Genomic DNA, 22,445 nt, shown 5'->3' with positions numbered 1-22,445 from the left:
AATGAAGACAGCCTAAGAGACCTCTGGAACAACATTAAACAAACCAACATTCACATTATAGGATTCTCAGAAGGAGAAGAGAAAGGATCTGAGAAAATATTTGAAGAAACAATAGCTGAAAACTTCTCTAACATAGAAAAGGAAATAGTCAACCAAGTTCAGGGAACACAGAGAGTCCCAGGCAGGATAAACCAAGGAGGAACACACCAAGACACATAGAAATCAAAATGACAAAACTTAAAGACAGAGATAAAACCTCAAAAGCAACAAGGGAAAAATAACAAATAATACACAAGGGAACTCCTATCAGTCTATTAGCTAATTTTTCAACAGAAACTCTACAAGTCAAAAGGGAATGGCATGATATAGTTAAAGTGATGAAACGGAAGAACCTACAACCAAGAATACTCTACCCAGCAAGAGTCTCTTTCAGATTTGATGGAGAAATCAAAGCTTTCCAGACAAGCAAAAGTGAAGAGAATTTAGCACCACAAAACCAGCTTTACAACAAATATAAATGAAATTCTCTAGGCAGAAAACACAAGAGAAGGAAAAGATCTACACAAAATAAATCCAAAGCAATTAAGAAAACGGTAGTAGGATCATACATATCGATAATTACCTTAACTGTAAATGGATTAAATGCACCAACCAAAAGACATGGACTGGCTGGGGGGGGGGGGGGGCGGAGTGGGAACATGTGCTTGCATGCACTTCCACTTACCACATCACTCTACTTAAAACCCCAAATTGTGTGTAAGTATTTTATATTGTTAAGTTAATCATGTTTCCATTATTGCTTGTAACTACAATTATCTTTGTTTCTTATCTGGCTATTGATTGTGAAAACTGATAAACAGCTTTTACTCTTGTGGAAGAAAAACTAAACATGCTATATTCCAGGGCCGTTCTTGCCTTCTGTTATGGCCCACACTCTGTGGTGTGTGTTTCTTCCATGGCCTCTCACTTTCTGAGATAGCCCACAATCTGTGGAGAGTGTTTCTCTCTGAATAAATCCACTTCTTACTATCAAAAAAAAAAAAGAAAAGAAAGTCCAGAGGAATAACTTCAGAGAGGGATGATTTACAAGATCAGTACCGTCAGCAGATACAGGGTCTTCCTATCTTACCATTCTGCATTTTCTGTGTGGGTTTCACCCCCAGGTTGACATGACTAGGGCTGTGGCCCTCCAGCCATCATGCTCAGACACGTATCAGAGAGGTAAGGAAGTTCATGTCTTCCCGTATTTCTCTCACAAGAAGGAAAGTGTCCCCAGAAGCCTCCTGGAAAATTTTCCCTCAAGTTTCACTGGCTTAAATACACACACATGCCCACTCCTGGACCAATAATGAGCAGAGATTAAAATTAGACTAAAACAGATTAGGTGTCCTTTTGGAGCTGGAAGTGGAGTCAACTTCCCCTGGGTATTTGATTGCAAGGGAAGGGGTGGCTGCCTAGGGGGAAAATCAGGGTTCTGCTATGGAGAAGCAAGGAATAAGTATCAGGCACGCAAATAACAGTGCCTCCCACATCCTTTTAAATAAATGTATGATTCATTAACCTGCATTTGAAAAACAAGAGTAAATAAATATGTGAGATAATATTATTTATTCATCTCCAAGAAAATAGATTTATGGATTCTTTGTTAAAATATTTTCAGCTACAAGTTCCAATAATATTCAACCAAATGTGATTTCAACAATTGTAGTTTCCCTTGCGGCTCAGCTGGTGAAGAATCTGCCTGCAATGTGGGAGGCCTGGGTTTGATCCCTGGGTTGGGAAGATCCCCTGGAGAAGGGAAAGGCTACTCACGCCAGTATCCTGACCTGGAGAATTCCATGGACTGTATAGTCCAAGGGGTCGCAAAGAGTTGGACATGACTGAGCGACTTTCACCTCACTTCACTTTTCTCATAGAAATATTTTAAGTGGATCATTTCAGACTTGGTTCAGTGGCTCACCACTATGAGGACTCTGGATCAACTTTTCACTGATTTTCTTTACTTTTTCCTCATAGTCACAAGGTGGCTGCTGATGCTTCACATGCCTCATCCCCACAGGACAACAGGAAGGAAGAGAAAAGAGGTGAAGGGAGGAAATGGGAGGGGAGAAGGGAGATAGGGGGTGAAGGATTTTCTCTTCAAAGGATTATCTAAGTCTGGGCTTTTCTGACTACAAACCCTGAGGCAGACTTGTGTGCAAGTAGTTGGTTAGGGAATATGATTCTCTCATAAAGAATGGGAGTTTAGGATACGAGCTGTGAAACAGAAATGAAGGGGAAAACAATGCAGGATGACTGTTGATGTGGCCACCACTGTGGGAGATGTGTTCAAACTACTGGGACTTTCTGAGGAGGCTGATGAAATGCATCTTCATAAATGTCCATACAGGAGATGAAAGAGAAAAGATTTATCACCTCTGACCTCCCAGTGGTTGAGGCTTGCCTAATAGGCATTAAGTCACCCCACACCTCCAGATTATGCTGCAGAGAACAAGCTTCCTGTGGACTTTGAAGGTTGTGGCATCAGACAAGCCCCAGAACAGGAAATGAGAAGCACAGTGCCTGGCCCAAGTGAGGTCCCATCAAATTGTACCTACACAGTCAGGCACTGGCTGGCACAAAGCTGGTCTCAGCAGAAAGGCTGAGGTGATTTTTAAGCGATGCACCAGAGGTGTCCAATGCAGTTTCTCTTTTCAGTAGGGAGGAAAATCATTCATGAAGTTCTAAGCAGACACTATGTGATCTCTCGTGGTCTCTTTGTCCACAACTGGGTGTCATGCTCACCCATAAATGCATAGAAGGTCATGAGTGTATGCATTCTTAGCCTCGAGAAGAAAAAGGGGGCTTTGCCAGCAAGACACAAGAGGGTGGGATATGTTTTTCTTGATTAGTGTAATGTATTCTCGTGAATACATTAAAATTCTGTGCTCAAGGAAAATAGACAAAAGGAACACATTGGGGAAAAAAAGGAAAGAGAGAAAGCTGCCAAGATGATATACCAGAGACCACTGGTTGTGCCCCCAGCATCCCTTTTCCTTAGTAACAGAATATGTGGGATAGGACACGTATGCCCAAAACAAAGCCTGCAGTTCCCAGCTCCCTTAACATCCAGGATGGTGATGTGACTCAGGCTTGGACAACAAAACATAACAGATGCAATGTGTGTAACTTCAGGGTGAGTCAAGAGGTTTTTTTGGAGCCATGGAGAGGAAAAGAAATAATGGAGAAATAACACTTTGTTCTGCTCCTATTTTGTTCCAGGCTGGGTCTGTTGCTTAGATGGTATTTTATTTTTGATCCTCAAGTCAACCAGTGGAGAAGGCATTAGTACCTCTTGTATAGTTTAGGCAGAAGAAGCATAGTACATTTGAAATTTTCTGACACAGAATGAGTCATGTAAAAGCAGCAAGGTTACTTCCCCCAGTAACTGCCCGTGTGTTTCAGTAGATTTCCCTCTCCCTTCCTCTCTCAAAGGAGCCCCAAGGGGCTTTTCCCTCCCCCAGCCACTGCCATAGTGTGAGAGTCCCCCACTCGGGGACCAACTACAAAGACCAAATGCCTCCTAACAAAAGATAGAGGATAGGGTGCTTATTTGCTGGAGGTGGTTTTTCTATGACCAGACACAAAGTCAGACCCAGTGGGAGGAAGGGGCGGAGGAGGAAGAGTGGGACAACTGAGAAACGTGGACAGGAAAGGGAAATTGACTCAGAGCAGGGATTGGTGGGTCTGCATCTCGAGAACCAGGGGTATGGGAACAAGCTGAATCCTGCTCAGTGTCACCCACCTGAGGACACTGCCAGGTCCTCCATGACCCAACCGATCTACTGTGTACATAAAACCCACCATATACTAGTTTCAACACCTTGGGGTGGCAGATGGCCCGGAGGAGAAAGGCTCTCCCCTAACCAAAGGGGACCGGGAAAAAACAACTGGTATTTCCCTACAAGCCAGGAGAGCAGTGGACACCTCACCTGTGTTATGAAAGTTATCCAGCACACTGGCGTGATATGCGGAGCATTAAGTTTGTTTTACAATAGAAATCTGGTAATTGTGTGGATGAGATAAGTAAAGAAAACTTACCATCAGTTCAGGACCTTCTAGAACTAATGCTAAAAAAAAACCCTTTTCATCATAGGGAACTGGAATGCAAAAGCAGGAAGTCAAGAGATACCTGAAGTAACAGGCAAGTTTGGCCTTGGAATACAAAATGAAGCAGGGCAAAGGCTAACAAGTTTTGCCAAGAGAACACACTGGTCATAGCAAACACCCTCTTCCAACAACACAAGAGTTGACTCTACACATGGACATCACCAGATGGTCAATACCAAATCAGATTGATTATATTCTTTTGCAGCCCAAGAGGGAGAAGCTCTATACAATCAACAAAAACAAGACTGGGAGCTGACTGTGGCTCAGATCATGAACTTCTTATTGCAAAATTCAGACATAAATTGAAGAAAATAGGGTATGACTAAGCCATTCAGGTATGACCTAAATCAAATCCCTTGTGATTACACAGTGGAAGTGACAAATAGATTCAAGGGATTAGATCTGGTAGACAAAGCACCTGAAGAACTAGGGACAGAGGTTTGTAACATTGTACAGGAGGTGGTGATCAAAACCATACCCAAGAAAAAGAAATGCAAAATGGCAAAATGGTTATCTGAGAAGGCCTTTCAAACAGCTGACAAAAGAAGAAAAGTGAAAAGTAAAGGAGAAAAGGAAAGACGTACTTATCTGAATAAAGAGTTCCAAAGAATAGCAAGGAGAGATAAGAAAGCCTTCCTCAGTGATCAATGCAAAGAAACAGAGGAAAACAGTAGAATGGGAAAGACTAGAGGTCTCTTCAAGAAAATTAGAGATACCAAGGGAACATTTCATGCAAAAATGGGCATAATAAAGGACAGAAAAGGACCTAACAGAAGCAGAAGATATTAAGAAGAGGTGGCAAGAATACACAGAAGAACTATACAAAAAAAGATCTTCATGATGCAGATAACCATGATGATGTGATCACTCACCTAGAGCCAGACATCCTGGAATGTGAAGTCAAGTAGGCCCTAGGAAGCATCACTACGAACAAAGCCCAGTGGAGGGGATGGAATTCCAGTTGAGCCCTTTCAAATCCTAAAAGATGATGCTGTGAAAGTGCTGCACTCAATATGCTAGCAAATTGGGAAAATTCAGCAGTGGCCACAGGACTGGAAAAGGTCAGTTTTCATTCCAATCCTAAAGCAAGGCAAAGCCAAAGAATGTTCAAACTACCACACAATTGCACTCATCTCACACGCTAGCAAAGTAATGCTCAAAATTCTCCAAGTCAGGCTTCAAAAGTACGTGAACCGAGAATTTCCAGATGTTCAAGCTGGATTTAGAAAAGGCAGAGGAACCAGAGATCAAATTGCCAACATCCACTGGATCATAGAAAAAGCAAGAGAATTCCACAAAAACATCTACTTCCACTTCATCTCCTATACTAAAGCCTTGACTGTGTGGATCACAACAAACTGTGGAAAATTCTTTAAGAGATGGGAATGCCAGACCACCTGACCTGTCAGTTGAGGCACAAAGTGACAAAAGCTAAAGACAGGAAAGGGGAAGGAGGCAGTGAGATCCCCTGGCGGGGGAAATGGCCACTAAGAAGAAAGACTAAAATGGTCAGTAAGAAGAAAGACTCGGGACTTCCCTGGTGGCCCAGTGGTTAAGAATCCACCTTTCAGTGCAGGAGATGTGGGTTCAATCCCTGCTCAGGGAACTAAGATCCTACATAGAAAGTGAAAGAAAAGAAAGTGAAGTCTCTCAGTCGTGTCCGACTCCGCAACCCCATGAACTATAGCCTACCAGGCTCCTCCATCCATGGAATTTTCCAGGCAAAGGTACTGGACTGGGTTGCCATTTCCTTCCCCAGGGGATCTTCCTGACCCAGGGATTGAAACCAGGTCTCCCACATTGCAGGTAGATGCTTTTTGAGCCACCAGGGAAGCCCAAGATCCTACACACAATGGAGCAACTAAATCCAGAAGCTGGAACTACTGAGCCTGCTCACCACAACTAAAGATTCTGCATGACTCAACAAAGACCATATGTGCCACAACTAAAACCTGATGCAGTCAAATAAATTAATAGATATTTTAACAACAACAAAAAGAAAGACTAGACAAGGGTTGGTGGGTGGCAGCATATGAAAGAAAAGAGAAAAGAAAGAGTTGGTAAGAGCCCCAATATTCCCACCCCTGGTGAATCATGCTACCACAGCCTGAAAGAAAGAAGGAAGATGCTAAACAGTCAGCATGGAAGGAAAGATAATTTCTGTTTTGGACAGAAGGAAAAAGAAGCAATGTCCAGACATCCTCATGGAAATGCCCACTAAGCATAGGGACAAGGTTAGAAATTGGGGAAAAGTTCAGAGGAGAAGACAGACCTGAGTCCATTCCACAGACATCTGTTGCACTATTAGGTGTGTGTGTGCTCAGTAGCTAAGTCGTGTCCGACTTGCAGCCCTATGGACTGCAGCCAGCCAGGCTCCTCTGTGCATGGGATTTTCCCTGCAAGAATACTGGAGTAAGTGGCCATTTTCCCCTCCAGGGGATCTTTCCAAACCAGGGATCGAACCCGAGTCTCCTGCGTCTCTTGCAGTGACAGATGGATTCTTTACCACTGATCCACCTGGCAAGCCCCTGAGCTATTAGGTATAAGACCCTGAATTGTCCTTGGTACTAGGTTAACCAGACTCTTCTTAGCTGGAAGCTCATCTGAATTCAGGTAACAGGTTTTCAATATACAGCTGGCTTGTCCCAGAAAGAAAGTGAAAAGGGAGGAATCAAAAGGCTGAAGTCAGACAGAGCTTGTGGCGCAGGTATGTTTAGAGAATGGAGAGCAGCACCAACTGCTGCAAATGGTCAAGGGAAAACAGGGTTGAGTGAAAGTCATGCATTTGCCAGGATGAGGCTCTGGCCATCTTTTCCAGTTCCTTTTTTGTAATTTTCAGGAGCAGAAAGCAGAGTGTTAAGAAGGAGAGGCGCAGTGAAGACACAGAGTCAAAGGCATAGGTTTTCCACTCTAGTTATCTAAAGCAGCACCTACTGTTCCAAGATCATTATAGGAAGAAATTCAGCATGGCTCACTTTAATTCCTCCTGGAGTTCCAAACCAAGGAGGATTTTGAAAAGGGAAAGAGGGACTCTAGGGTGGTGCATTGAAAGACCAGTAGAGTTGGCTTTGTTTTTTGCCCAAGAACAAGGGAGCCCATCTCTAAGCAGAAAGAAAGACATCTTTGAAGAAGACATGTTATTATAAAGGGCCCAGGCTTTATGGCAGGGGGAAGACAGAGGAATGATGAATTGGTGGAAGGAACTTTGAAGAAAAGTAAGGCATCTCTCCCTCTGAGACTTGAAGAAAAGGAAAAGGTGAGAAAGAAACAGCCTGGTTGGGACATGCAGAGATGCTGAGGGACCTCACAGGTGAAATGGCTAGAGTCTGATGGATCTTTAGTGCAGCCTCATTGAAGGGAGTGTAATCAGAATGACAGATGAACAGAGGGACTGCTGGGCAGTCACAGGCAGCTGCACCAGGACTGGCAAAATCAGCACAATTATAGGACTCAGGATAGGAGCTGAGGGGCTACAATGTGTGTGTGTTGGAGAGGAGGTCCAGACCCCCAGTTGTATTAAGGCTAAAACATTTCCCAGCAACCATAAAGGAGAGCAGTATCTACTGTTCTGAGATTATTACAGGGAAAAACTCAGTCCAGCTCATTTCTATTCCTCCCCAATTGCAAAACTGAGGGGTTATTTATACAGCAAGCAGATGCCAACCCATATAAACTGGTCAGTAAAAATAATCACAATTTTACTACATTAAAGTATGTGAAAATAGAGTGTGTAGCTGAACAGAAAATCCATAAAAAGAAGACTCAGATGTGCATACCAAAAGAGCTTCAGTTCCCACACATAAAAGCTTAGCAGTGGTTGTGTAAATTCAGCTAAGTCCAATTTTAAACAAAACCTGAGATGGTAAAGGTGAGGGGCTTTGCTCTCACACAGGCAGCTTTTGACTGCACCAGCAGAAAATCTAACCAGAAAGGACTTCAACAATAAAGGAAATGAATTCTCCCACACAACAAAAAGTTTCAAAATTGTTTCAGTTAATTCAGTAGCTCTATGAAGTCATCAAGGAACTGAATTCTCCCCCTTTCATCACTCCTCATCTTCATCTTATTGATGTGTTCTCTTCATTTCATTCTCCCTCATGATCTCAGTAAAATAGTGACATGAAGACAATGAGATCTCAAAACAGGAAAACTGGAATCACTTTCTCCTGGGCAACTGGTGAAGAGCAAGGAAAACTTTCCCCAGAATCCCACACCACAGCAGACTTCTGCTGATTGGCCAGAGTGTGTCACATAACCACTCTTCAACCAATCACTGATAAGCAGATGGTGAGTCTATTATTAATCAAGCAACCCCTGGGCACTGGATATTGAAAAAAAATCAAGGTTAGATCAACAAGAAAGAACAGGGGAAATGACTCTTGACTGGGCAATCAGCATTATCTGTCCTAGATGTTGTGCTTGCATGTCAGGGAATCACAATTTGACATTCACGCATGAGGAGGAAGTTCTGTGCCAGTCAATGGAACTACAAAAGAACTTCAAGGTATCTGACCTACTTACTCAGCTCAAGTCTGGCTTCACATATTCAATAAATATTTCCTATGTTAAGACATCTTTAAGCAAGTATTTTAGCAAGGCAGTCTGGTAGAGTAGGATTAGACAGACCTATGTACCAATCCTGGCCCTTGAATGTACGTAAGGGACCTTGCCACACTATTCCAAGGTGGGTTCTTTTTCCTTTAATCTTGTATCCATTGTGGAGATTAATAAACAGAGAATCTCGGTGTGTAGTAAGCAGTGTGAAATACAAGGATTGAGATTATCTTCTAAATTATAATCCAAGGATTATAAATGGACTGCCCTGATTTATAGTAAAGACTAATCATTGCTAAAATTATCCTACAGAATTTAACTGGTGAACATAGGTTGATAAGGGAATCAATCCACGCTGGCATAGTAAGTACAAACCTAAAATATTTTTAGCAAAGAACTGCTGCAAGATATATTTGGTTAAAACCGTAATAACAGAGCAAAATAAGTCCTCATCAGCAGACTAGACATTCTGCTTTCAGATAAAAGTAAGAATTTATTGAAATAAATGGTGCATTAGCAGAAACATTGCAAATGCTTATTCAGAATAAATAAGGACAGTAAATAAGCACAGCATAACTTCCAATTTCTCCCCATCTCCAACATTTTTATAACACTCTCATACTGAACTTCATTAAGTCTCACTTTTAAAAGAATGTATTTTACTGAAGTATAGTTTATTTACAAAGTTGTGTTAATTTCTTCTGTACAGCAAAGTATTTCAGTTATATATATTATATACATTGTTTTTCATATTCTTTTCCTTTGTGGCTTATCACAGGATATTGAATATAGTTCCTTGTTCTATACAGTAGGACTTTGTTGTTTATCCATTTTATATATCATAGTTTGCATCTGCTAATCCAAAACTCCCAGTCCATCCCTACATCACCCCCTTCTCCTTGGCAACCACAAGTCTGTTCTCTGTGTCTGTGAGTCTGTTTCATAGATATGTTCATTTGTGTCATATTTTAGATTCCACATAAAAGTGACATCATATGGTATTTGTGGTTCCATAAAGTCTCACTTTTAAACCCTTACTCCTCATCTCCAATATGTACTGTTTTGGTTGCTCATCTGATAGCTTGCCAGCCCTCATTCTGGTATCCAATGATGTCAAAATCTAATCCACGTTACCTCTTCCCAGTCTGTACTGAGAACTTCATCTCATCTTTATACTGGTTGCAATGCACACATCTTTCCACCTGACTGCTGCCTTTCCTCTCAGCCTATATGATCTTCCTACCCTTTCATGAGAGTTGGACCATAAAGAAGGCTGAGCACCGAAGAATTGATGCTTTCAAACTGTGGTGCTGGAAAAGACTCTTGAGAGTCCCTTGGACTGCAGGGAGATCAAACCAGTCAATCCTAAAGAAAATCAACCCTGAATATTCATTGGAAGGACTGATACTGAAGTTGACACTCCAATACTTTGGCCACCTGATTGGAAGAACAGACTCATTGGAAAAGACCCTGAAGCTGGAAAAGATTGAGGGCAGGAGGAGAAGGGGGTGACTGAGGATGAGATGGTTTGATGGCATCACCAACTCAATGGACATAAGTTTGAGCAAGCCCTGGGAGATGGTGAAGGACAGGGAAGCCTAGTGCACTGCAGTCCACGGGGTCCCAAAGAGTGGGACATGACTTGGCGACTGAATGACAACTTTCAAGAAGGAAGAGGGTCAGGGTTTCTGCTCAGGGAGACTTCTGTGGAGATCTAGCCCTCAAGGATCCACACAGTCCTCCTCTACCTGGTACCATGCTAAGGCTCAACTCAAGTTCATAGTGGGTCATCCCAAGGTGAGCTGGGACAGCAAGATGAGAGCTCTTGAATCAGACAACATCTGAGTTCAAATCTTGGATCTGCTGTTTACTAGCTCTGTGACTTTGGGCAAGTTCTGTCTAACTTTTTAAAGGACCTCAGTTTCCTCTTCTTCAAAATAGGGATAATGTCAGATTTCTCTGCCTGGTTTTATTGACTATTGAATAATGTATGTAAAGGGTTTTTGCATAGTACCTGGAACATGATATGAGTAAAGAAGAATATAATAATTATTGGCTGCTCACGAAACACTTTCTGAGTCTATGTTTTGCCTCACTGGTTTGACTGAAATCCCCATAGATAATGACCACCAGGAAAAACAGATCTCCTCCTCTGCCCAACTCTTCCATCAGGTCCTGTTGGTCCCTCACCACATGGGAGGAGGTTTTGTATCAACTGAACTTTCCCTTCTGCCACTGACCCACACTAGAATCAAAGATGCCAATTCTGGGACTTCTCTGGTAGTACAGTAGATAGGAGTCCATCTGCCAGTGCAAGGGACTCATGTTCCATCCCAGAGCCTGCCCTGCCACAACTACTGAGCTGGTCGGTGTGCCTAGAGCCTGTGCTCTACAACAAGAGAAGCCACCACAAGAATCCTGAGCACTGAACCTAGAGAGTAGCCTCTGCTCAGTGTAACTAGAGAAAGCCTGTGCACAGCAATGAATATCCAGTGCAGACAAATAAATAAATAAAAACAAAGCCAGGCCTGCCCCGGAGAGAGGTGTTCCCTTATATGTTTTGAGGGAAAGTTCTAATAAGAGTAGAGAAACATGCTTGTAGAGGGCAGTACTGCCACAGGGGTGCATGACGGCACCCACCTCTGGAAGGCAGTGGAGAAAGAATGCCAAGAGCTAAGACGGGGGTGAGGTGGGGGGTAAGGGGGTGGGAGTCGGGGGTGGGGGAAGAGGAACTATTCTAGCCTGGAGCCATGGGACTTAAAAGACCCATGCTGAAGACCACCATTGTCCTGCCATGTCTTCAATCTGATGAAAACAGAAATATATTAGGAGAGTGAAGGAGAGGAATTTACCTATCAAGGAATCACTTAACAGTTTGCACATTTTGTTTGGAAATACGGAGATGCAAAGTGATTCTGGAAGAATGGAGAAAGATTATCTCTGGAGAGAGGCTCTCTGGGGAACTGTGGAAAGAGTTTCATGTGGCAGGAGATTTACCAGGCTTTTGTACTTCCTGACTTTCAAAACCACATGAATGTACTATTTCATTAAAGTAAAATTTAAATAATAAAAAAAGGAAAAGATCTAATTGATCAGCATATTCTAAGTCAATGCTCCTCCTGAACGGGTTGCTAATTGGTTTTTCACTCAGAGATATTTTCACATTTTATTTAAACATGGACATCAGGATCAGGACTGGTTGAAGAGCAGACAGAGTGAAGTGATATCATTTCAGAGGTGCTGCAAGCGGCTCCATCAGCATCAGCACTCCCTCCGGTTTCCCCACCACTGTCACGCTGACCTGGGTCCCCAGTAGTCCTCTTCTAAAATCCTGCTCCAGAAAAGCCAAGCGGTGTTCATGGCCACCACTCAGTGTTTGTGGCTCCAGAGACAAAATCCAGTTCTGGGAGGTCCCAGAACTCCCCTTACTGCTCCCTACTAAGTCAACCCTTCCTTCAAATCCTGAGCACACACATATTTGTATAATAAATTTCCACTGGGGCTTAAATATCATCTAGCTCCTCAAGTCCTTTATTGGCACCTTGATAATTAATGAGTGTTTCAGCTCACAGAAGCTGTTAGACGTGAATAGGACATGGTTTGGGAAGGAGAATGATGGGGGTCAGAACAATGTTAACAAAAATGGGAGCGGGGGAACTTCCCTGGTGGTTCACTGGTGAAGAATTTGCCTTGCAATGCTTTGCATGGGTTCAATCCCTGGTTGAGGAACTAAGATCCCACATGCCATTGAGCAGCTAAGCCCATACAACTATTGAAGCCCATGAGCTACAACTAAGACCTAATGCAGCCAAATAAATAAATATACTTAAAAAAAAACAAAAACTGTTAAAAGTGCAAGAGTCAGCTTCAGCAGGGCCAACTATACACTGACAGAGGGAAGTGGTAGAATTTAAAACAAAATGAGGTTCTCAGCACAGTTAAGACCAGAGCTAGCTGTGATTCTGTTCAGAAGAAACAGAATCAGTGAAAGTAACTTAGAGTTATGGTATTTTACTGCCTACAAAGCTCTTCCCACTCTGTTGTCCAGTTAGAGCACCTGAGAGTGTTGGGGGAGTGTGTAATTTCCTTGGTCCTGTCTTGCCGCAGCAAAGATTGGAAATGGCAGACCAGTATTACAGCTCCATTACAATTCAGTTTTATTTGTCAAGCAAAGAACCCTGGAGGCAAGGAGAGGCCTCAGTCTTGGCTTCCTCCTTTTATTCATTTGTCTCCTCCCGCTGAGCCTGCCCTGTGCAAATTGGGCTAGCCAAGAAGTGGGTGTGTTTGTTCCACCTGAAGTTCTCACTCTGGTCCAGGAGTTTTCTTTTGTTCCATTTTCGCAGGCTTTCCCCTTTCTTTGTCTTTAAGCCATGGCCATCTTGGACTCCTTTTTCCTACTCTTAACTACCTAACAAGAGGAAGCCTCTGGGACAGTCCCCTGTGATTGCTTCTTTTGATAGTCACACATAGTAGAGTTGTCTCCCACAGTGGACCAAGCCTCTGTCCTGGTCCTTCTCAGATCATTTGCACAAAGGAATCAAGCTACCATCCATGCTGTGAGCTGTCTTTAGGGAGAGGCTCATGTGATGAGAAACTGAGGCCTGCCAACAGCCATACAAATGAGCCTGGAAGCAGATCCAACTCAGTTGAGCGTTCAGATGACTGCAGCCCTCACAACATCTTGATCACACTCTCATATGAGACTTTGGGTCAGAGTCACTCAACTAAGCTGCTCCTGAATTCTCTACCCTCAGAAAGGCAATGAGATAATAAAAGTTTGCTGTTTTAAGCCACTAACTTTTGGAGTAATTTGTTACACTGAAGCCAAGAGAAGTCAAGTGATTTGCCCAAGTTCTCATAGTAATTAGAAGCGCTAGGTCTTAAATTCCATTTTTAGAGCTCTTTCTATACAACCATCAACTCGCTCCACAAGTATTTCAATGACTTTATTATTAAATAAAATATTAAGGGTTTCTGGTCTTCAGAACATGTAAAAATGATGCTTTAAAGAAACAAAAGGTACATGAAAATAAACCTGCTTAATGTAGTCCCTTCTGCAACCGCTGAGTGCCCTAATATTCCCTGCTATTTATGTTGGGAACAGAGGCAGGTACCATAAAAAGCGGAAGTGTTATTCTGATCCCCGATTGGGGCTTGTTGCCAGAGTTTGGTCTTATCCTCTGCAGTGTATAATTTGTGATAAAATTGGCAAGAGAATATATGCTCCAATAACTTGGCCAATTGCATTAAGCAAATACAGAGACTTAAAGAGTATTATTTATGATAAAAGCTGACCAAGGATTTTTACATTAAAGAATGGGATTCAGGAAGCCTTAATGCATGTGAAACACCTGAACACAATAAAACCCAAAAGAGAAGCAAACAATGTTGGCATTCTTTTGGCTTTTATTCTTAGAAACAAAATGTGTCTTTCCTGTTCTTCATAGTCACTGGGTTTTTTTTTTTTTTTTTTTTTTTTTAATCCTAAGAAATCTCACTTGCTTATATACTCCTATATTTCTCGGGCTCAGAGATTCAAGATACCTATCTATATATGGACTCAGTGGGTCAACTCAGAGTCCTGAGGCTCTCCACAGGAAAAGACAACTTTACTTGGTGGGAAGTGCAAGAGTAAGTCAGGGAACCCATCAGGCCAATAATATTTACAGAATGTCAGTGGACATGTTTTCTGAATCATGAATGACTGTGACCATCTTTGGTCACAGTTTTTTGGTTTATTCTTTGGCGTCCAGTGGGGAAAGGAGAGAGAAAAGGAGTCCAAAGTAATCAGCAAGGTGGCATTGTTCTTTAAGAGATGGTCAAGCAGCTGACTCCAGGACCAAGAAAGGTCTGTCCATTTATGAAATTTGAGGCCCATAATTGAAGGTGCAATTCCTCCATAAGCAGTGTCAGATAAAGAATAATTTGTGTGTGTGGTTGCTGGCATTGTCTTAAATCATTCTGATGGCTCTCATTCCAATGACTTCCCAGTACACTTAAAATAAAACCCAAACTTTTTATGGAATCTACAAGGGCCTGGGTGGTCTGAGTTCTGCCAACCTCATACAGCCTTTTCCCTATACTCTACCCAGAATCATGGCCAGGTTTCAGCCATACTGGCTCCTTAAATCCTTCCGGTACCCTCAGGTCTCTCTCCCAGGCAGTGGTATTTCCTGCTTTCCTACTTTACTTGCCCCCTTCCCTCATAAGTCTGGTTCCTTCCTTCAGGTCTCTGGGCTCCCAGTGTAAAGGAGACCACCCTTCTTCCCTTGGCCCCTGTCTCATCACCCTGATTCCCCACTGGCCACTTATCACTATCAGAAACCAACTCCATATTTATTTAATGATAAAATAATATAATCTGACTATTGGGCATATTCATATGCCAACCATTGTTCTAAGGATTTTCCTCATAGTAACTCAGTTAATCCTGATAACAATCCATTATACCCATTACAGTGAGGAAACCAGGACACAGACAGGTTAAGTACTTTGCCTGAAGTGATACAACTAGTTGGTGGTGGAGAGAATCACTCCGGGATTTATTTCTTGGTTTATGTCTGTTCTCCCATTGGGCTGTAAGCACCAGGGGAGAAGGGCATTTGCAGGTTTTGTTCACTGCTGTGTCCCGGAATGCAGCATAGTGCCTGACACATAGCAGGTCATTCTTTAATGAAGGAATAAGATTTCACAGACCTACCCCTACTCCCAACCCTTGCTCTTTCTGGGAGGTGTGTGCAGATGGTATACAATCCTCTATTAACTTTCAAGTCGGTGAATCAAGCGATTTCTGCTTCCAACAGACTCCAGGTACTCAAATTAAGGCAGTTCAAAGTATCAGAAAATCTCCTTACTTGGGCACACTCGGGGTTTGAGATAGAAGTGTCCCCCGCCCATCCAAGCATGCTCTGCCAGCTCGGGGTCAAACCGGCTGTTGCAGGCTCTGCAGGCGTCAGTCCTGAGACTCGGTTTTGTTTGGTTTCAAAACGTTTCTTGGTGGAAGCCACGCCCTCCTTGCCATGTTGGCTTGAGGGACGCTTAAAGTTTTACAACATTTCAAGACCCATGGGGGCTGGGCTGGGTTCTGGAGAGGAGACCCTAGAGCAGTAACCAAGAAATGTTTTAATAAGGTCCTTTCGGGCGCTCTCTGAGAGATGGGATTTATGTCTTTGAATTTGAAAATACACAGAAAACGGGGAGGGGGGAGGTAGGGAAAAGCAGGGGGGGGGCAAATATTTTGTAAAATTTGTAATAAGAAAAAGTAAAAGTTTATGATTTAAACAAAAAGTGCATTATTTCCCAATATTGATTTTTTCATCTGCAGTCAACTCTGGGGAGTGGGGCAGATTAGCGTTCCGGTAGCTGAACACCTTGAGCATGCCTTGCGCTCACACTCCTTGCAGCAAGCTGGAGCCGGGGCTACGCAAAGGCTCCCAGAAACCCGCACCTGGAGCTTCACTTAGTCCCTTTTGGGAATCCCAGAGGGACTGCAGTGAGCCAGCAGGACCGGGGTCCCCCAACAGTTCGGCGGTCCAGACGCGGGGACTCTGCTGGCCTCTTTGAAAACCTGCTGGGCGCAAGTCTTATGACAAGTTCTTCTCTTTCACTCCACGAACCATCTTCTCCAAGCCAGAGTCTGCACATCGTCCTCTCCGCGTTGGGCTGTCGCTCAGTCCGGGAGCCCTAGGAGAGCAAAACTTCTGTGTACTGGAGAGGATGGGGTGGGGGCTAGCAGGCCAACAGAACACTGAGGCCAAGCAGATGGGTCTAGGCTTGAGGGTCGTGACTTTCGTGCTAGGTATACCAGGCTGCATCTGGAGTCCTGTCCCCTCAGCTCCAGGGCACGGAGAAAGGCCTGTTAGAAAAGTTTAAGGCTGAGCAGAAAGAAATTTTCCAGTGACTTCTTTGCGTTGGGCTGTGTGTACACCCTGGACACTCAAAGAGGAGCAACACGAAGCCACCACCTTCGAGAAACTCGAAGTCTGACGGCCTTCACGGACTGTGACAGGGCTCCATATGAGGCTGAGAAAGAGGGCGTGAGATGGAGAGCGTGTGAGAGGGAGAGCATAGAAAAGGGTTTTAGCCCAGGTTGAGAATCAAAGAAGGCTCCCTGGGGGAGGTGCAACCTTGAAAGAGACCCGAGATACGCAAAGTGGTTAGGCAAAAACCGAGGTGGAACTCTCCCTAGGAAGGCACAGAGCCAAAGATAGGAAGGCTCTTTTTGAACCTTGTTGGGGCGCCAGAGGAGAGGAGACGGGGCAAGAAGTGGATTGGGTTTTGACTGCTGAGGGCTCTCCTTCCTTTCACGCGAACGACGACGGTTCTCAGAGCGAATCCATGTTGCTCTGTGATCCAGACAACAGGCTTAGGCTGGCATGCGGCGTGCCTTGAGTAATCGCGCTGCGCAAAGACGCGCGTCCTGAGGACTTGCGCACTAAGAACGCGCGCGTGGATTCTTTAGGCAAAGGCGCAAGCAGAAAAGGCACCTCCCGGGGAAGTCTTCAGCCCTGGAGTGGCGTTCGACCTTCTGCCCAAACTCCAGGCTGCGGATAAAGCAGGAGGCGCGTTTAGGTGACCTCTGTCCCAAGACCTGTTCTGGTGGGGACCAAAATTGCTGGTTCTCCCAGGGGCCACCTCTCCAGGACGTCTAACCCGGGATCTAAGCCTAGCAGGGAGGCAGAGCTCAGAGGAACAAAGCAGCCAAGAAGGTAAAGGCATAGGCTGAGACAGCATCAGGCCAGGCCCGGAGATCTGGGGAACTCTTGCTCCAGGGCCAACGCTAAGAAGTCTTGAATAAACCAGTGGCCAACCAGCACTGTGCAAGGAGTGTACGAGGCAGCGTTGTCCGCCTAGGAGACGCCGCGATGCCGAGTGGGGATCGTGCGCTCCTCGATCCTGAGTTCCCTAGCAGCGCGAAGTTCAAGTCTCAAGGCCAAGATGAGTAGCAGGATGCTGTCTCCTGCCAGAGTCAGTGCAGCGTGACCCAGACAGCCTGGGGCCTCGAATTCTGGGTGGTCAGTGGCGCCCTGTCCACAAATTGCCAGCCTGCCAGTGCACGCCCTTTGTAATAATCCTGCAGACTCTTGGATTTCGAGCTGAGTTCTGAGCGCAAGATGTTTAAAGACCAACGCGGACAAGAGGAGGAGGTAGAGATATGAGGACTGAAGGAGAGGGTGCGCCTGCCCCGAGTTGCCTCGGCAAAAGGACTGAGTTGGCCTGGAGGCTGGAAAGAGAGAAAGGGTCTACAACCCGCTGCCAGATCCCCTCCTTAAGCAGTTTTCAAGGTGTTGGTTTGCATTAACAGAAACCTCTAGGTGTGGTTTTGGTATCCCCTGAGGGTTCTGGAGTGAGATTTGGCGGGAACAGCTGGACCCTGTACCTCTCTGCAGATGTGAACGTTTCTGTTATTCCTTTGCCAAACCGTCGAGATCGTCCAGTGGGACTCAAATGGCCTGGCCCCTGGACCTCGGATCCCTGGCGGACCCTGAGCACAGCGGTCAGTCCACTGGCTGGTCCAATCTGAGTTGGAGTTGTCTGTCGCTCTTGGAAGCCCTCCGGGAGGGAACTGGACTGGAAAGGGCTTCTACTTGCTGGTACCTCAGCTAAATGAAACCTCTTGAAGAGAAAACAGGGGTAGAGGGCAGGGTGAACACCAGGGCTGGGGCTGAGAGAAGTGTGAAGAATGTGCACCTGCTCGCCAGCCCACGCGGAGGTGGCCCTCCAGGCGCGAGGTATACGCTCAGAGAAGCCAGGTCTCAAGCCAGAGCCTAAGTGAATCAAGAGCAGGCTTGAGAGTCAGTCCTCCAGTGCAGTTTATTCGTATGGCAGGTTTCGATGGCTACCTAGTCTAGTCGAGGGTCCCGCGGTTAGTTTAAGCATTATCTAATCCTCAGACGTGGGGTGGGGAGGGGGTGGGGGAAGCAAGGTTTCAAATTCTGCACACTGGCCATCACCGCTTAATACTGGAGTCACTTTTGGCAAATTGCGTAGCCTTCTCAAACTCAGTTTCCTAATCTGTAAAATGGGCATAGTGTCCATCTCTCCGAAGAGCGCGCCGAGGATGAAAAGCGCCCGCATCTTTCTAATGGTAGAAGCAGAACCAAAGCCTTCGCCTCAAACTTGACAAACTACAGTTCTAAAGAAAGAACCTCTCTCTCCCTGCCTCCTTGTTCTCTGCTTACCTCCCCCACCCCCAACCGGCCTAAGCCCGCGGAGCCGCGCGCCTTTCTGGTCGGTCCTCCCGAGAGAGGCTGGTGCAAAAGCCAATAAGCCTGGAACACACGCAGGTCCTGCTGGGCCTGGGACAATGGTTTCCATTTAATAAATATTTCCCCCAAGGGCATTTCAAATCGGGCAGGCAATTATTCAAAGGAAACAGGCGCGCAGTTTGGCTCCGCGGGTTATTTCGTCCTCTTTACCCGAAGAATGCTCATCTGACGCAAGAAACGAGTCTCCCTTTTCCCTGGATGGGAAGAGGTGCCCCGGGACAAACCGACCCTGGGTGTGGATACAGCCTGAGACTCCGCTCTAGGGGTCTCTGCTGAAACGGCAGAGGGGAAAACCACTCGCCCGCCGCGCCGGCCGACCTTCAGATTGCACTTCCCCCAGGTTTGGACAGATATGGAGGGAAAGCTGGAGGTTTAAATACAGTAAACAATAATAACATAAATAGGAATCGTGATGGAAATCCCATCCCTCGCCCCCTCCACGAAACTGAAGAGCGGATCGCGGTGGTGCTCTTCGAGGCTCACCAACCAGGGTTTGAAAACTGCGCCGCCGGAGGCAAGGCCTTCGGGCATCGGCTTGGAACGCACGGCTGAGCTCGCCCGGGCGCCGCCGAATCCCGGGGCAGGGTGGAGACGGAGCCGCACCGGCGTCCGGTGAGAACGCCGCCAAAGGATCGCCCAGGGCACTGCGCGAAAAGTTTATTTCGCTTTTTAACCTGAGTTTGATATATTCTTTTTCGCTTCCAAGGATCTTGGACGGGGCGGGGGAGGGGGGGTGCTGTCCTTGCATTTCGTGGCGAGGCTGTCCTATTTATCAACACGCGCTCTCAACTTGCTCCCTCTTGTGTCCCCTCCCCGGGTCTTTGTATTCGAAGCCCTAGTTCTCCTTTGCACAACCGGGAAAGGAAATGGGCACGAAGAGTTTTATTTGTTGACACTGCCAGAAACAAGGTGGAATCCAAATCTGGCGTCCGGAGTCGGCCGCTGGGTTCTCTGGCTCTTCGGGTCTCTCGCTCACACCTCTCCCCGCCCCCAGCAGTCACGCTCCCTCTTTCCTAGGCTGGCGCGCTAGCAGGTGCGCCCCCTCGCCTTCTCTGCTGCTGATTGGCGCCCAGGTTGGGGAGTCGCCGCCCCGCGCTTATGTCAGAGTGCGTGCCGTCCGGGCCCACCTCGCCTTTGAACTTCGCCGCTTTTGGCTCGCGTTCACCAGCCTCCCCGCATTCTCAGCCAGGTGCTGCGCTAGGCGAGGCAGCTCCGGGAAAGCCACGGGCGGGGGGGAGGGAAGCCACGGCCGTAGACACAGGAGAGAAGAGGACCCGAGAAGGCGAAGGTGGAGAGGGGGAGAAGGAGGAGCTTCCTGCCCTCGCCAGCAAATTACCTGGTCACTTAATCCCAGAGACTCCCGTACTTGGGCCCCAGCCTCTGGCACCGACAGCTCCCCAGCCGGTCACCCTCTCCTCCCCCCGCCCTTCCTGCCCCTGCTCGCCCCCCGGGGCCTGCCTGGGTGCAGAGACTGGCATGATCAGCTGAACTTTGCGGGGTTAGCGCTTCTCTCTGGCTTCCCCTCTGCGGTGCGGAGGCGAGGGGAGCGCAGAGCCCCGGCTCAGTACGGACAGACAGGCAGACCGACCACCGCGTCCAGGCTCGCCTGCCGAGCCGCTGCACTCCCCACTCCAACCCGCCTAGCCTCCGGGACCATGTCCAAACCTTCAGACCACATCAAGCGACCCATGAACGCCTTCATGGTATGGTCCCGAGGCCAGCGGCGCAAGATGGCCCAGGAAAACCCCAAGATGCACAACTCAGAGATCAGCAAACGCCTAGGCGCCGAGTGGAAGCTTCTGTCCGAGGCAGAGAAGCGGCCGTACATCGATGAGGCCAAGAGGCTACGCGCCCAGCACATGAAGGAGCACCCTGACTACAAGTACCGGCCGCGGCGCAAGCCCAAGAACCTGCTGAAGAAGGACAGGTATGTCTTTCCCCTGCCCTACCTGGGCGACACGGACCCGCTCAAGGCGGCCGGCCTGCCCGTGGGGGCCTCCGACGGCCTCCTGAGCGCGCCCGAGAAAGCCCGGGCCTTCTTGCCGCCCGCCTCGGCGCCCTACTCCCTGCTGGACCCCGCGCAGTTTAGCTCGAGCGCCATCCAGAAGATGGGTGAAGTGCCCCACACCTTGGCCACCGGCGCGCTGCCCTACGCGTCCACCCTGGGCTACCAGAACGGCGCTTTCGGCAGCCTCAGCTGCCCCAGCCAGCACACGCACACGCACCCGTCCCCCACCAACCCGGGCTACGTGGTGCCCTGTAACTGTACCGCCTGGTCTGCCTCCACCCTGCAGCCCCCCGTCGCCTACATCCTCTTCCCGGGCATGACCAAGACTGGCATAGACCCCTATTCGTCAGCCCACGCCACAGCCATGTAACCCCCATCCCGGCCTGCCAGACCTGGAGGGCGGCCTGGAAGTGGGGTCTGCACCCTGTCCTCTGCGCCTAGCCGGGGCCTGCAGATGCCCCCTACCCTACCCCAGACTCTGCCTCTCTCTCTTGCACGGGAATGGTAGGGGCGTCCCGCCGGACCCAAGGCGCAGACAGGTGCCAGAAACTTGTGAACGGTTATGACAGCTATACAGCTGCCCCTTACCGCAACAGTCCCAAAACGAACCTCCGACTGTGCCCTCTTTGGACAAAAAAATGTAGGCAGTTTTGCTTTATTTATGTCCCCTTCTCTTTACTCCAATGGGCTTTGGACTCCAGAACTCCCAGATCCTGGTATTATATCTAGAATATGCATTTTTTTTTTTTGTTTTGTTTTGCACCCTGAAGAAATAGCTGTCTCTTGTGTTTTGCCATCAGACACAACTAGGTGCCATTTGCTCTTCATGTGTGGGGGGAAAGGCTTAAAAGTTTAAAACCACAGAAAGGAAAACATTTCTATTTAAAATCATGCTATGATAGTGTTTGCTTCTTTAAAAGGTAAAACAAAAGGACCCACATGGTTATTTACTTTGTATAAAGCAGTGCTCCTAGAGACCTAAGTTTACTTTTAGACAGAATGTCAGGTTATAAAGTCAGGAAGTAGAAAGTGAACAAAAATTTTAAAAAAATAAAAACATCCTCAATGGTCATAAATGTTCTGACAATGTCTTGGAAATGTATCTAGAAGGATTTCACCTCCTTACTCTGTTCATTTGTTGAACAAAGATGTTTTGAATAAAGACAATCTGTCATTGCAAAAAGTAACCTTTGATGTGCATAAAATCTGAAGCGGAGAGGCAAGGTCTTCGGGGAGCTGGGTGGCTAGGAGGCAGAGTGTACACAGAGAGACTCAGCAGTGGCACTGGCAGCTGGCCTGTGTGGGCTGAGCCTGGTGGCCCTTGGCTCGGGTGCCTAGGGGCCCAGAGTCTAGGGTTTGTCCCTATCATGCCCTCTGGATCCACTTTTTGCCTTTAGAGGCTGGACAAAGTTATCTGCTCCTGGGACTTCACTCCTTCCTTGCATTTTTCACAAAGTGGTCAGACC

General features: G+C 46.6%; 1 protein-coding gene across 1 annotated transcript; it reads left to right on the top strand.

Annotated features, from left to right (window-relative positions):
• Positions 1 to 20,148: 20,148 nt before the first annotated feature.
• On the top strand, positions 20,149 to 22,156 carry SOX14 (SRY-box transcription factor 14). Its single transcript, XM_043474394.1, has one exon. It carries the CDS (start codon positions 20,627 to 20,629, stop codon positions 21,347 to 21,349), a length of 723 nt encoding a protein of 240 aa, XP_043330329.1. The 5' UTR covers positions 20,149 to 20,626; the 3' UTR covers positions 21,350 to 22,156.
• The last annotated feature ends 289 nt before the right edge of the window (positions 22,157 to 22,445 follow it).

Source organism: Cervus canadensis, chromosome 7 (genome assembly GCF_019320065.1).
Source record: "Cervus canadensis isolate Bull #8, Minnesota chromosome 7, ASM1932006v1, whole genome shotgun sequence".
Classification (NCBI taxonomy): Eukaryota; Metazoa; Chordata; class Mammalia; order Artiodactyla; family Cervidae; genus Cervus; species Cervus canadensis.
Note: the sequence above shows the minus strand (reverse complement) of the source record. Positions and strands in the feature narration are given on the sequence as shown.